This window comes from Falco peregrinus, chromosome 8, assembly GCF_023634155.1.
Source record: "Falco peregrinus isolate bFalPer1 chromosome 8, bFalPer1.pri, whole genome shotgun sequence".
NCBI classification, from domain to species: domain Eukaryota; kingdom Metazoa; phylum Chordata; class Aves; order Falconiformes; family Falconidae; genus Falco; species Falco peregrinus.
Window position 1 is genome coordinate 43,615,150 of NC_073728.1, and position 15,375 is coordinate 43,630,524.

The following is a 15,375-nucleotide window of genomic DNA, read 5'->3' on the forward strand; positions in this document are numbered from 1 at the left end:
CATACCTGAGCCAGGAGCCACCCCTGGGGCCACGCCACCCTGCAGCTGACGGCCAGAGCCCCGTGTCCCTGGCCAGCCGGCACTGCCTGCTGTCGGTGGCCAGGGGCAGCTGCTGAGGAAGGTTGGACATCCTGGTGGGACTTGTTTGAAACACTGCTGGGTTTTTTGTTGAGTCAGCTGGACAAATACCAGGGACAAGAACTGTACAAAGGAACCAGAGTTCATTACAACTAACCCTAGCTGGCGTTTGAACCTTTGCAAGGGAAAAGCAGGGCTATTGCTATCAGACCAGAGAAGTAATAAAAACGTATGAGTTAAGTTCATTTTTTCTCAGTAGAGACCTTTTAGGCACCTTTACGAAGCATGGCCATGCGCGCCTTGGACACCCAGCTCCCAGGTGGAAGGCTGGCAGAGGTGCAGGCAGCACAGGCAGGGCAGGAGGGGAGGCAGCCGGTGCTGTGGGGCGAAGGCTGTTAGGTTTTGTCTCTGCTAACCTTGTGGAAGTTCAGTGCTGTCACAACGGATTAGTTCAGAGCTGATGTGCATGCTTTCTACAACGGCTCTGCCTCTGTAAGCAGTGGCGCAGGAGGCGCAGGGGTGGGTGCTGGTGGCTGAGGGCGCCCACCCACAGGAAAGACATCAGCTTTGAAGTAAGGGACTGTGAAAGAAGTAGAATGAGCTTTTTAAATTACTATCATTTAAAAAAAGAAACCTGAGTATCCTCTTAATGCTGGAAACGAGTCCATTTTTGGACTGCAGAGCACCACAGATCACATCACAACCTCACCAGTAACACACGGTAGGTAAAACAATGAGCATAGTGGGATTAAAAGCGAAGTAAAACTCAACTCCTAGCACAGCAGTTTTTTTGTATGCTTTTGTTAACATGGATGATTTTAATCATATTTCTGACACAGCAAGTTTATTTTCTTACTACTCCTTGCCCAGCCCCTTGCTGTGTCACCTCAGCAGGGAGGAGCTGCCTTCCCTCTGGCTCCTGCAGGTCGGTCAGTGACACACAGTGACAGGACGGCACAGGGCAGCCACGGACTCCTGTCACAGTGCCAGGAACCATGTCTGTCCGTCCATCCCACATCCTTCTAGGTGCTCTGCTGTGCCCAAAAGGACAATTGGGAAAACGTTTCACACACATGTACCTGAACCAGTCATTTGGCAAAGACCTCCCTTGCTTTTTTTAAATCATGACACCTCATCTTGCTATCAAAAATCCCAATAATTTTAGGACAAAAGTGAAAGCATGATATAAGTATAAGCATGATAGCAAAAAGGATTCTATGTGCTACTGAAAAATACAGTATCCCTTCAGAAACAGTCGGTGCTGGAGAGGAAATCTGAAATGACTTGGAGAAGGCACAGAGCCGCCCGTGTCTGCACGCCCCAGCAGAGATGCCCCATGGGGCCACTCGCTGGAGCACTCCACCTGCACCAGTCTGTCCTGGCAGGGCTTCCACATCCCAGGGGCTCCTCACCGGCAGTGGCCAGGCGTGGGGGTGTGTGTGTGGGGGGGGGGGGGGGGCTGTGCAGCCAAGGGAGGCGAAACAGAGGGGAAAGCAAGTGCCAGACTGGAAAACGGATGGGGATAATTGAGCCTGGAAAGTGCCCTCCCTTGGAAAGCAAGCTGACAGTTATGCCCCACGTGTAATGGTGTGGATGATTTTTCATCTAATGAGAATTTAAGATTTTTTTCCACATACTTGTCATCTCACAAGAGATTTTAAAGAAAAAATGAAATCACAAACTTTCACCAAAAAGGAATTTTTGCAGAATTGTGCTGGCAGCAGTCACCACCAGTAGAGTGTTGGGGGACCCTGCCTGGGTGTAGTTTCACCACTGCTGGGGACACCAACTGCTGCACATCCAAAGCAGCCAGAGGATGGGCCCAGAGACCTCCTGCCACCTGACGGACCTCTCCTTGCCTTCCCATGTCGCCTGCACAGATTTCTTCACTGAACGGGTGCACATCTCCTGGCTTTAGAACTGGGTTTTTCTGACAGCCCAGAAAGAGAAGGCTGCTGGCAGACCGACACTTCTGAAAAACGCCAGCTGAACCCCAGATTTTGCAGGAGATGCTGGTGATGCAGCAGGCAGGAAAATGGTATTTTCCATTTTTGAAGAAGTATTTGCAATGCTTTAGGATATAATAGCTAAAGCATTTTTGGTTTTATTCTTATTTCATAGCAGTCCTGATGCCTGTACCGCTCCCGGGGAGCCTTCACACAAGATTGCGTTTACATGAAGGATGTTGCTTACCTGTGTCTTCCTGGGGATCTTGAAGAACATTGTTTCTTTCTTCAGCAAAGGGTGGGTTAGCATTAGTATATGTTAATTAGCAGAACCAATTTACAATATGGCCAATGAAATGCTTTTATACTTGGCAGGTATCTGCAATGAAAAAAAATAACACATTCTGGCCCAGGCTCAATCTATTCCAGTCTGTAAGTGCTATCAGTGCCACTGAAGTTCACGTTTCCAGTTAAAATTCCCCTTTTTACACTAAACTGCTGCTACTGTCCCACCTTGCAGAGCTCCCCGATGTTCTGCCCTCCCAGCCACTTTAGAAGGTGCTTGCAGGAGCAGAAGAATTCTTGGTGCCAGGGGATGTGCTCACTGACCTGGATTGCTGAAGTGGTGGTGCGTGCCCATCTTCCCTCATCCCCCCCCCCCCCCCCCATCTTGCAACAAGGAAACACCCTGTCAGAACACATCTGGTCCACGCACCTGGAGGAAGGTGTGTGGCTGTGTGATGAGTCCCTGCAGTCCCCATGCCTCTACTGGCAGGCAGGTGGGGACAGATGTGTATTGCATGTCACAGCAGCATCACAGGGACGATTTTAGATCCTTCACCTCTGAGAAGGTGAATGAGTGTCTGGGCAGATCCAGGGGGAACCCCTCTGGGTTAAGGGGTGGCACTGACCCTGCTCACAGTTTATGTCTCGCTCACCTCCTCCACAGCGCTCATTCAGAAAAAAAATCTCTAAAAAGCAATGCACGACACGGGGACAACTCTCTCCTTTTTCCTGAGAAAAGCAAGCTGTATCTCAGGGATGGTGTCTGCTTACTAGCTAAAGCATGCTGAATAATGTGGGGACCGCGGTGACTCAAAGCCTCTTCCCCTTTTCCTGCTCCCAATCACCCTGCTAAGTGCCCTTGAAAACAAACAAAATGCATTTTCAGTTCCTCAGGCAACCCTCTTCTACGTTTCTGAAACCCAGTGACTCATCTCCAAACAAGCCGAGAGGAGAAAGAAATAAAACCTCCCACCAGCGCAACAAGCACGGCCTTGTTGCCAGCTGCCCCAGCAGCCCTGCGCGCGGGCGATGCCGTGTGCCCCTGCACCAGCCATGCGCCCCGTGCCCCTTGCACACAGCCCCACTCCTGTCTTGCTGGGCAGCCTCAAACCAGCTCGAAGAAGAGCCGAAGGCAGAAGGGACACGAGTCAGACCCTGAGCCCACAAGCAGCTGCTCACGTGTGTCCAGGGAGATCATGGAGGATGCTCCCCTCCAGCCTCCTCCCCGGCAGGCGCTGGCTCTGCTTCGGGGCCGGAGCAACAGGCAGCCTGGTGTCCTCTCCAGGAGCAGACAGGAGTCCCAGGGCAGCACGGTAGGGAAGTTGTTTGCAAGCCCCTGGAGAGGCAGAGCAGGAGTGTGCATTGGGACTGCTCTTGGGGCTGCCCACCACCAACACAGAGCCTCTGTGGCTCGTCAGCTGAGTCCAGCTCAGCGCTGAACTCCCAAGCAAAGTACATGCAGCGACATACAGGTGTCAGGCAGCATTGCCAGTTAATGTTTATCTTGCACTTTAAACCGCTCTAGCATGCTGTTGCTGTTGGCAGACTAGTGATAGAGCACTATGAACACACCACTCTCATCCCGCTGTTCTCCCCCAGTGTGCCCGCCGCGCTGGCACATTCTGGGCAGACACGCAGCGCTGGCTCCTCCATCTGGGCCATCAGCTCAGGGAGGGCTGACGGGAGAGGGAAGAGCGGAGGAAACACATCAGCACGGCTCTCCTTTTCTCCTCCCAGTTTCTGTCGAGGGAAAGTAGAGAATTTTGATCTTCCATCCTCAGACCCCAGGGAGCTGCTCCTTTTCTCCTCCATGGCCATCTAGTCCTCAATCAATCCCCATCTGCCTCTCCAGTCCCAGAGCTCCCAGTCTCTTCATAGGCATCCCAGTTCCGAAAGCATCTCCAGCACTGGTGTCTGCCGAGGGCCTCCCTGTGGCACATCAGAGCAGACCGCCCGCTTCTCTGGCACTTCCCAGGAGCAGCACTGGTCCGCAACGGAGCTCAGGCACTGCCAGCTCTGCTCGTCCCCACCGTCCTGCAACAACTCCAGCTCTGCCCTCAGCCCTGGGTTCAGGGTGCAGCACCATCCCGAAGGACCACAGCCTGGAGACACCTTTGGGATAGCTCCATCGTGATGAGTAGCTGCTGCTTGAATGCAATGTCACGCCTAACCACGCTTGCTCCTTTCTCGGGGTCCTTACCTCCACGGGCTGGGCTTGGCTTCCCCATGCACATTCAGGCTCTGCCCTTCCTTGCAGCACTTCAGCTCTGCTCTAACCATTTCTGCTATTCTTTACACACCTTCTTCAAACTATTCTAGCTGCTCTGAAAGGAAACCAAACTGCTGTGAAACTAAGGGACTAATTTTGCATTAAAATAATCAGATGGACAACCACAGACTTAGGCTGGATTTGCATTTAATGAAAAGAGAACTGGGTTCTTCTGTGATCCAGCTGAAAAGGCAACTGGAGGGTGTCCCCACGAGTTGGTCTAATCCGAGTAACTTCATATGCTGTGATACAGACTCATTTTATGAAGGTGAGCAAACCCTCCCCGAGACTGTAATGAAATCTGCCGTGTGATTTCAAACAAGTCTCTCTGTATTTTTTGAATAAGGTTTTGTACTGTCACCCTTTAACATGCAGACAAATCACACGAGCTATTTTAAGTGCCTAGTCCTTTGTACTACCAACTTTTCCATTTGACAAGTAGCTAGTGAACCATGTAATGACTCAGAGTAACCGTTTGAGTACCCAGATGAGTATCACCCTATATGCATCTCAGCACAGCTGCCGACCTATTCCATGTCCTCTTCTCTGCTCCCCTAATCAAAACAGTAAACTTTCCAGAATGCCAAGATATGAAATATGAGGCTGATTTTGAAGAAGTCTTGAACAACAAGCCTCTTGCTGAGGGCTGGAGTTGTCTTGAAAGCTTAGAATTCTAACCTCTACACAACCTTGGTTTCCGTGATTTTATATTAGATTTTCAAACACTCGCAGAAGTGTAAGGTAATGATCCCGAGCAATAACCTTGGTGACTCTTTTATAGCCAGTACATTTCCAGCACCTCTCTTTTAACTCAGCAATGAAATCAGAAAGGTGTTTTATAATGAATCAAACATGAGCAGCAATATACCAAATACCTGAACAGTTCATTTTTAAATGCATACATACCAAGGGCTCACTACTACATTTAAGGAAAATAACCAGTTGGAGGGGACAAAAAAGAACATCCAACAAGCCCCTCAATTTTATCAATGCAGTATAGAGATTTTTATGCTCCCATATAATATGTCTGTGTATAAACAGTTAGAGGGGGATTTTATATACATGCAAGACAGAGAGATACGCAGTTTGCGCGCAATGTCACGCAGAGCTCGGGACCCTCCCAGTGAGGACCAAAGAGCTATGCTGGTCCATGGTGGGGAAGGACCCTAAAGACAGACGTTTGCTTGCAGCCATCTGAGTGCGCTCCAAGGAGACCTCGCCACACCGCGCATCCTTGGGGCAGGTGTTTCAGAAGCAGAACACCAGCACTGTGGTATCAGGGTAGGTCACTAGGTTTCACAGCAAAACTACCTTGTTAAAGGGGATTTCTATGACCTATTATTGCAGTAGATTTAGGGCACAGAGCTTTGCAGCTCTACTTCCTCTCAGAAGCAAGTAAAGGGCACTCGGCTGCATATATGCACAATAATATATATAACTGCTTGTTTGTAAGGGAATATCCTCAGACAACTGCAGTACTGCTGTGTTGTAGCATCCCATTTATATTATATTTATATTTTATATCTCATTTACGTATCTCATTAAAAGACAATTTTCAGCTGTGTTCATCTTATTTGTTATTCAAAATAATATCAAAAGGTTTAAAAGAAAGTAGATTGTAGTATTCCATTCCACCCCACTGTGAAAACTCAGCCGAGTATCAATTTCACCTTAAACTTTCCCGTAATGTCGAGGCACCAGTTAGATCAAGCCCCTGCTGTGCGGCAGTTCTGCACCATACGGCTTCTCTCAGTCCAGCCCAGAGGAGAACGAGACAAATCACATAAAATAAACCTCATTGAACCCAGCGCCTGGTGCTGGCCTGTGCCATCGCCACCAGAAACCAGCACGGAGTGGCTTGAGGGGGCTGTCTCCTCCACTCCGCTCCGCTGCAGTCACCCCTCCACCCACGACAGCACCCGAAATGGCACCACAACGATTTTCACCCCATGATTTGTTCCCTGTTTCAATGGAAATAAATAGCCAAACAGCAAAGACACCTCTGTGCTCCTGCTCGGGCAGCGCTGTGAAACAAGAATGCTTCCTGGGAAGGCATTCCCTGGTTTCCGGGGCATCTGGAGTTCCAACAAATGCCCCCAGTACTGAGCTGTCTGAAGCAAATCCTTAGCGAGTCAATAACCATCACCTTTGGAGTGCAGAAAGCACCCCTTCTCCCCCTCAGATGACTTACTGAAAGGCTTTGCATGAAATAGGAGAATAATGCATTTGTAGGATATATACCAGGTCTGGAACACAAGCTTATTAAAGCATTAAAAACATATACTTAAACACCAAGTCCACTGCAATGCTTCAGAAAGTAATTTGCAAAGAAAAATCACTGTAAAAATAATCCAATGAAAAATCCCAGCTTCTTTCAGTCTCCTTTACATCTATTTTGAGCCCAGATCCTAGTCATAAGCCAGATCCTGTTCTCGTGCTAGTATTAAGGACAGCAGTATCTAAAGTAAATCCTTTAATATTAAACTGACAGAACCTTAAAATCCAGTCCCTTGCTTCCAGTCTCCAAAGACAAGCCAGTCCTCAAACTGTGAGGCAGGCTCATAAAAGGGCGTGCTGCCATCCAGACTGTTACAGCCAGAGGCTGCCAGGGCAATGAGAAAGACTGCAATTGAATTCATACCAAATAATTAAGAGACAATCAAACATTTAACAGAAAAGGAAGAGATCCTGCCTCTGCAGTGTAACAATGCTGCAGCCTGTTGACCGGAGGTTGCTGATTTTTGTTGTCTTCTCCTCCTTTTTGTTTTCTTCATAGACTACCTATACATTTCCTGGGCTCTCGTGAACTCACACACTTCCTAGATTCCCAGTCTCTCAGGTCCAGGAAAGAATTAATAAAGTATTTGATAGAGAACAAGATGCTACAGCTTCCCCAAACCCGCAGTCACCTGCCAAGGGGACTGTGCCATTCCCATAGCTAAGAAGTAACGGGTGCATCGCCCAGGTGGTGACGGGTGGGTGCTCGGCAGGTCCTGTGCAGGCACACACTCCTCCATGTGCACTTAGTGCATGTGTATACACCCTCCTGCAGCCACGCAGAAAAGTCACAGAAATCTTTAAACTTTGTAAACATTTTCCACTACAAAACCAAGCCTTTCTGGACCACACACAGAGTTTCAGCAGTTTCTAGCCTGCCGTTTCTATGCATTCAGCTCACAGCACGGCCAACAGGGACAGCAAACACCAGCTACACAGCTCAGAGGCGAGTCACATCCTCACAGACAGAACAGCAGTGGTTCGTGTCTCAGCAAGGCTTTACACTTGCGTTCACTGTTAACCAACTCTGAAATGCACCAGAAAGGGCAGGAGACTTTCCTAGGAGCAGAGCTCATGCAAAGCTGCCGCTTCTGAAGCCTCCATCTTTCCAAGGCTGAGATGCCTGCAGGGTTTCTGCTCACACCCACATTACTGGGGCGGAAGGAGTGAGCAAGGAGCCATCCTGTGCAGGACACAAACCTGGACCTTCAGGGGCTCGTAAGCTGGCTCTTCTCCTGCGCTACCAGGTTTGTACCGATGACTCTTGCGAATTCCTGTTGGAATTGGTTTACCTGGTAACAAGAAAATGAAGAATTACCCCTTTCACTTTTAGACCCAAATCCTCCCCTGAGCAGCTGCTCATGAACACCTCCCCCCTTGCAAAAGCCCTTGGCATTTTGCCGGTGTGCCAAGCCACATGCCTGCCACCGAGTCAGCATGCAGCTGTCGGGGCACAGCACCCACACCCAAAAGTGCCATCTGGCTCATGGGGCGAGCTGCTCCTCCTTCCACGTGTGCTGGAAAAGGGCATCTCCAATGAAGCAGGAATTTCTCAGGCTGCTGGAAGTACAGCGTTTTGCTCTCTGGGGTGATGGCCGCCCAACGTGGCCCGGGCCAGGGGATGGCAGCCGATGCTTGCGGACGAGCCGCAAACTGTGGCTGTGGCACGAGGGACCCGCTCCACAGCCACCACTCACCTTACAGCAACCTGAACCTGCACTTCATGGCCAGCACCAGACCTGGCTGTTAAAGCTTCCTGGAAATGTGCAGTTACCAAAAACTGAGAGCGCACTTACGATCCCACTGTCTGCTGCAGAAGGACTCAACTCACAAGTAATTGCTTTAATACAGTAGTCTTTTCCAGGAAAAAAAAAAAAAAAAAGCCCACAGCATCCTTCAAAAGCCATGGAAGTCTTGGTACCCTTGGGCAGCAGCGTGGTGGATTTAGTTTTGACATGCCTTAAACTGGAACAAAGCCTGACTTAAATCCCGAGGTTGTGGTTACGTCAAAGGCCTTGTCAAGCAAGCAGACTTCAGAATTGAAGCACTCCATGTGAGTGGGTCTTGCTCAGAGCTACACCACTGCAAACCTAAATAACTGGAAGAGTGGGATGCAGGGACGCTGGTACGAGAGGGAGCTCAGTCAGAGTTCACATCAGCAGAGGTGCAGGAGCAATGCAACAAGGCCAAGAACAGGCTCCGTTCCCTGCGGCTGACGCCCTTACCTGAGGAAGGTTGCTCCCAGCATGGGAGAGGAGCTGCTGTTTCCCAGACAGGGAGGCACGAGGGTGCGAGGAATGCTCTGCTTCAGCTCCGGTGCCTACTAGCAGTTCATCTCCTTTACTAGAATAAGGGTCCCTCGTAGCCATACCCAGAAGCTGGGTTTTTTGTGCACTACCATGTCCGCTGTACACCAGGAGGAGCACGAGCAAGGAGGAACAGCAAGGCAGAGCCCATGCACCATCGCTGCTGCGCTGGCTGCCCCTCCAGGCACCACTTACTCCCCGATTTGCAGCACACTGGCTGGGAGCAGCGACAGCAAGCCGAGGAAGTGGTGGCCAGCAGGCACTTGCCCCTTCCCAGTCTCGGCCGAGACCTGAGAGCCCCAGGCTCGGAGGCAGCACCCCCTGCCCAGTGCGCCCGCAGCTGGGCAAGGGGCTGGGGGCACGCGCTGCTGGGAGAGCTCTGGCTCGTGTTTGAAACCTCCAATGGCTACAAGCTGCCCAAAACAGCCCTCACCCTTCTTCCCCGCACAAAATGAACACATTAAAAAGTATATATAGTTTTACACTTCAAAAGAACACAATGGCAGAGTGTGCTTAATTTATTAAAATTGCCACCTCTTTCTGAAAGTATACTGGTATGTAAAATATGCATACAAAATACAACATTTAAACAAACTATTTACACCCAGGGCAGCTGCAGTATCAAGAGATAACTTTAGCAATAATTCTAAAAATAACTTGCAGTGTACACTAGATTAGGTGTTTCACAATATGAAGGTAGAATTTTAGCGTTGTACTGCTATACTAAGTTCTAACACATAGCAGTACTTCTGGATAAAATACTGATGCTTCTTTAAAAAACAGACAACTCAAACTGGTTTGACAAAACACTACACATTTATCTTTGGGGACTGAAAACCACAGCAATTTAGACACAAAGGTAATAGCTACATTCAAAATACATTCAGTCTATTCATGCCAAAAATACATTCAGTATAAGTTATGACTTATTGCACATTTCTTACATTCTGTAGAAATATATCGTACCTCAACGCTTATTTCTCGTACATTCATAAATTGTGCTGCCTGTTAAAAGAGAACACGGACGTCATTCCCTAAAAGCTTCACAGAGTCTGGGGTATCACAGCACGTAGGGATGATCCCTGCCACAGTGTTCGGAACCGCAGATACACTGCGTGCACTGCCCGAGCTCACAGCATCCCGACTCGCAGGAGGAGACTGACACCCATGCACGGTGGCACAGGGCTCTACCCCCAGGCCACGGACAGCTTTACAAAACCGACACTAAACCACAGTAGGAATTTTTTGATCCGGAACCTTTATCAACACGCACAACAAACAGGAAAGCACTGGTGCATCCATATCTGCATCCCACACACAACACGACAGAGCATCTTCCCACCCGTCCTCACAACAAAACCCACTGCACGGGTGGGAGCCCTGCAGAAGCACTACCTGCCACAGACAAAAGTCCTGGTGCTAAATGTGACCACGTAGCAGGTGAGGCAGTTCACAAGACACCATCCTCAACCACAACAATGAAACACAAAAACTGCCTTCCCATTAGCGAGGATGTGCTGGGGTCACCCCTGAGCCCATCAACTGCCACAGGAGATCCAGGCACACAGGAACTGCAAGAAGATCTTGCTCCATTCCATGTTAAGAGCCACTGTAGGGACTAGACGTCTTTCTAAACAGACTTATTTGTAATTCCTGAATCTATTACCAAAAAAAAAAAAGTGACATAATGGTGACTAAAATATTACAGGATTCATTACAGGGTTACATGAGGGAATGGTCATGGTTAAGTGCAAATTACTGTAAAAGTAGCGAAGTGCAAATGAGATTACAGTTTTAATTTCTCAAGGGGTCTTTCAGGGGAGCAGTTAAGGAAACAAAAAAATAATTACGTGCTAGAGAAAACGTTAATCAACTTTCCCTTTCAGTTCATATTCCATGCATTAAATTTTAGACCATTATTAGAAGCAAATCAAAAAAATTAGTAACTCCCCTAAACCAGAAGCATCAAGTAGGAGAGGCTAATTGTGGTGACTGGTCTTGAGCATCCTTGAGCTTGAAAACTTTTACAAGCTCAAGAATTTGTGCTTTAAATGAAGATTAGCAGGAACATTAGTAACCTCTCTCAAGAAATTTAAGCCTCCCTAAAACTGCAAAGTGTCTCAGCATAACCACTGTTCTGAATCTTTAACAGGACAAATCTACGCTGGGGGAAAAGGCCACTAAAACAAGGGTGTTTGGGTTTTTCTTAAAAGGAGTGCACGGTTTACAAACACCTTAAAGCCCAGTACAACACCCGCCCCTTGGCTCAGTTATGTTTAACTCTAGTTTGCCAAAATGTACATTTACCTCTCAACAACCAAAGAAAAAAGAAAACCAGTGCAAAAATACGGAGCTAAGCAACAAGCTAGGGCAAACAGATGGTCACGTCTTATGCCATGAGACATGCACAGAAAAGATTTAAAGTGTTCCCAGGGCTGGAGCTGTGACCTGTGAGAGGTGCAGCCAAGTCAGACCAGCGTCTGCCTGTGCAGAGCATCCCCCCTCGCACACCTCCCCAGCCTGGCAGCAAAACAGGGTCGTCTTCAAATTCCAGCATTGTTCAACGATTTTCAGAGAGAAAAACTGAAAAAAACAGAGCCTAAATACCCACCACCACATAAGATCGACCAAACAGATAGGAAAGAGCAACTTTTACAAAATTTTACAATGAAAAAAACCCAACCCACACTAAAAAAGTTACTGATGGTGGTTATGCTGGTGTCTGAAGCAAGATTACACCACAAAAAGCAAGTGGAGCAGGCCGTACCCCAGGGCTGACTGCCAAAAAGCCGCAGAGGAACGCAGGCTTGCGCCAGTGAGCTCCCCCTGCACATCCCACTCCATTTCATTACACCATGGTGTAAATAAAAATGGGGCATGCTGCAGCATGAGGCCACTGTAACAGCTCCATGAGCCTTGCAAAGGCGAGGACCACAGTTATTTCAGTAGACACAACAGGCACAAGACCGCACCTTGGCGCGTGGAGCAGGGCTTCAAGGAACACCTGAGCGCAGCGGGGGCAGCACTGGATCCGCAGCCAGCGGCGGGCACTACATCCCTGATCGTCACGTCACTGCCACAGTTTACTCAGTAAACCCTCCTGTAAACATTTCCTAGCTCTACCCTGACAGCACCTCACCAAAAAATCCGCATTTTTTTAATTTCACAGCGTGACTTTAGCATGGTTCCTGACCCAGAGTAGCTTCTGCACAGATACCAAATTCCTCCACTGTGCAACACAATTCACAGGGGAAGAATCCCCTGGAACAGTTATCATGTATGCTTCAAGGGCATAGATACCTTCAAAGGGCAATATAGATAAAAAGTGCATAGAACTGAACTTAAAATGGAAGGAAGATCCCTAGGGAGAATTCTGATCACTCCCCCTCATGAAGCTGATCACAGGTACCCCACACTGGCAGGTCACCTTGTAGACAAGACCATCACTTCCACAGGCTTCACTCTCCAATATGTCCTCCTTGTTGTTAACTGCTCCAAATGACTGGGTTTAATGCATATTTTAATGCACTACTCTGGCTGTTCACAATAACTTGATTCTTTTTTTCTCAGGAGAGGAGCTAACTGCATCTGTAAGTGCCAGGAGTTCTAGAAAGACGGACCGTTTCCTTTTGGGCACCTGCCCGATGCTAAAGCAATTCTGAAAAGTTCACTTCACCTGCACTGTTTAAACAGTTCCGAAGAAACCATTCTAATCCTATTTCAAATTACTTTTACTCTACTATCATTGATTTCAGACACCTTATTCTGCAAAGAATCCAAGAAGAGTTGATTTCGATGGGTAAGACATTTCCTTTTCCCACTTAAAAAAATACTAAAATCTTTGATCACTCCTTTTTAACATAAGGGGCTTTTTCAAGTTATGTTTTACAAGAATAAATACTGGATCTTATGTTTGCAATTCTTTTGATACTCAAGTCAGCATCACGCCTTGGATCATGCAGTTGCAACAGTTACCCCTCAAGCAGTCTAGAAAGTATATGTCTGTTGAGCTCCCTGGTGTAGTTTATGCAGCTGAAGCACATAAGAATTAATCTATAAGACTGCTTTGATTATATCTCAGAAAGCATACTGGAGAAAAACCTACTAGTAACCTAGTAGAAATATTCTCCACCACTCAGCTAACAGACCATGCAAAGACTTGCACTACTTAACATAAGCATGAGTGACTAAAATTTACGCAAACAGGCAAATTGCACTAGAGCTGATTTACGGGGCAATTAGCATCCTTAAGGAGTCCATAACATCCTCAAGTCCATGGTCAGGATGAAATACAGAGTACTGATACTACCAACTGCCCCATTCAGTAAAAGTTTAACCCATTCTTCCATGTAAAATCCCCAATTCAAGGTGCTTCATGTCAAAGATTGATCTTAAATACTGTAATTAACTCACAGCTTACTTCCACAGAGCTGTGTGTACTACACTGAATTTTTGCAAAGCTTTGCTATTCTGGAAACATCTCTGGGCTCAATCGTCATGGACCACCTGGATTTAGAAGCATTTAAAGAACTGTATTATTATGAAATGTATAGTTTTGGCTATTAAAAATATTAGAATACTATATTCAAATGTGTGGACCACAGAGTGGGGCAAAATTCATAAAATGTCAGAACATCAGTGAATTTTGAAAAAACACCTCGCTTTTGATAGCTTGCATTATTATGGAAATATGATTAGAGATGTTAATGCTTTTCACCAGCCTGGTGCTAGTACAGAAATCCATACAAAACCTCTGAACAGGTTGTATTGGCTTCGTGCAGGGACATCAGTGCTTCAAATTTACATCTCAACAGGTCCCTAGGCTGTGACAAGACAACAGCAACAGCGATCCCAGTCCAGAGCGCAGGTACGTTTGAAACATCTAGTGCCAAAAGCTAGGGCAGTAGAAAGCACATGAATCCCCCGAAGCCCGGGCAGCACTCCAGCACACGCCTCAGCAGGAGCTCTGCCCGCCCAGCCGTGCTCCTCGCTTGTGTGGGCACCCCCAAACCCCTCCGACGCAGCGAGGTGGGCTGCGCCATACGTCACTGCAGCGAGAAATTAACCCTTCTGCCGGGTTTCACATATTTTCCAAGAATTAATACTGTTAAAGCCTCCCCCTAAAACATCAAAAGGCACTAAAAAGATGTGACCCAGTGACAGATTGGCAAGATGTCATTCAAAAATACATACGTTCTCATTTTAGGTAGAATTTCTCCTATGTATCTATCAGGAAAAGCTCCATTATTTTCCCTACTAACCATCAAAAAGAAAAACTGTCCCTTCATCGTTATGTTCAATGAACAAATGAACACAGTAAAGTAACTCCAAACCCTAACTATAATACTGTATATGAAATCAAGATGATAAAAATAAAAATTAATAAAAACCTGACTAGATGCTTTTGTTCGCAATATACACGCCTAGTGGAATTCTCACCATTTTTATTTGCCTAGACAATGATAAATATAGTATTTTAAAATGCATTTTACTGGCAGACCCTTTCTCAGATTCCTGCATAAAGGTATGGAACAAGCTGGATTAAATTTGGTCTTTTACTCAGGTTTGAGGATAAAACTTTGGTTTCTCTTGCAAACAGGCTTTAACCAATACCAGCTATTTCCAACAGCGAAAGGTATTTTTATGCTGTTGTGGTGTTCTAAGCTCCTTTCTGCGATTAGCCTAGTGCCTAACTAGCTTCAGAAAACCAAAGCAAGTCATTGACATGCTGCGGGAAACATGAACTATGAGTCAAAAGCTGCCCCTTCCAGATACAAAGCGAGATGCCAGTGCTCTGGTTTGGGCACTTAAATATTACACCACGTTATCTGAGGTAGACCAAAAAGAAAAATAATTATCACATGTTAAAAGATGAACAGAAGGATTCATTCCCCTTTCTTTCTCCAAGGAGCTCCCTCAGGCTTTGGAGTCCTCCTGCACACAGAGCTGTGAAATCGTCTTCTTGACGCGCAGCGCAGTGAGCCGTGCGGCACCGTTGGCGTACCAGCACTCACGCATTATCCTGCCCATCACTCGCAGCGCCTGCAAATCAGAAATTAAAAGAACAGGTCAAGAGTAAAACTGTTACCTCTTGCTTTTCTTTTTTTGAAGCGCAATACCGGGAGATAGAACACAGCGCTCTCCAAGGGTTCTGCTGCGGCAATATGAATTAAGAGCTGCGTTGGAGAGAGTTCAGCGCTTGGTGCTAAGAAGA

The 15,375-nt window shown here is 47.2% G+C and overlaps 1 protein-coding gene and 1 long non-coding RNA gene across 2 annotated transcripts in view; both read right to left on the reverse strand.

Annotated features, from left to right (window-relative positions):
• Window positions 1–2,045: 2,045 nt before the first annotated feature.
• LOC129785040 (uncharacterized) lies at window positions 2,046–4,624 on the reverse strand. The gene is made up of 3 exons (XR_008748484.1): window positions 4,510–4,624; window positions 3,489–4,049; window positions 2,046–2,403 (listed from the first exon to the last, which is right to left on the reverse strand). It is a non-coding gene; the product is annotated as an uncharacterized LOC129785040 (long non-coding RNA).
• Window positions 4,625–8,750: 4,126 nt separating this feature from the next.
• Window positions 8,751–15,375, reverse strand: part of ACVR1C (activin A receptor type 1C) — a 37,448-nt gene continuing 30,823 nt past the window's right edge. The window contains exon 8 of the mRNA XM_027785236.2: window positions 8,751–15,203. Coding sequence (XP_027641037.1) covers window positions 15,078–15,203 — 126 coding nt within the window. The 3' untranslated portion in view covers window positions 8,751–15,077. The remainder of the gene's footprint in view (window positions 15,204–15,375) is intronic.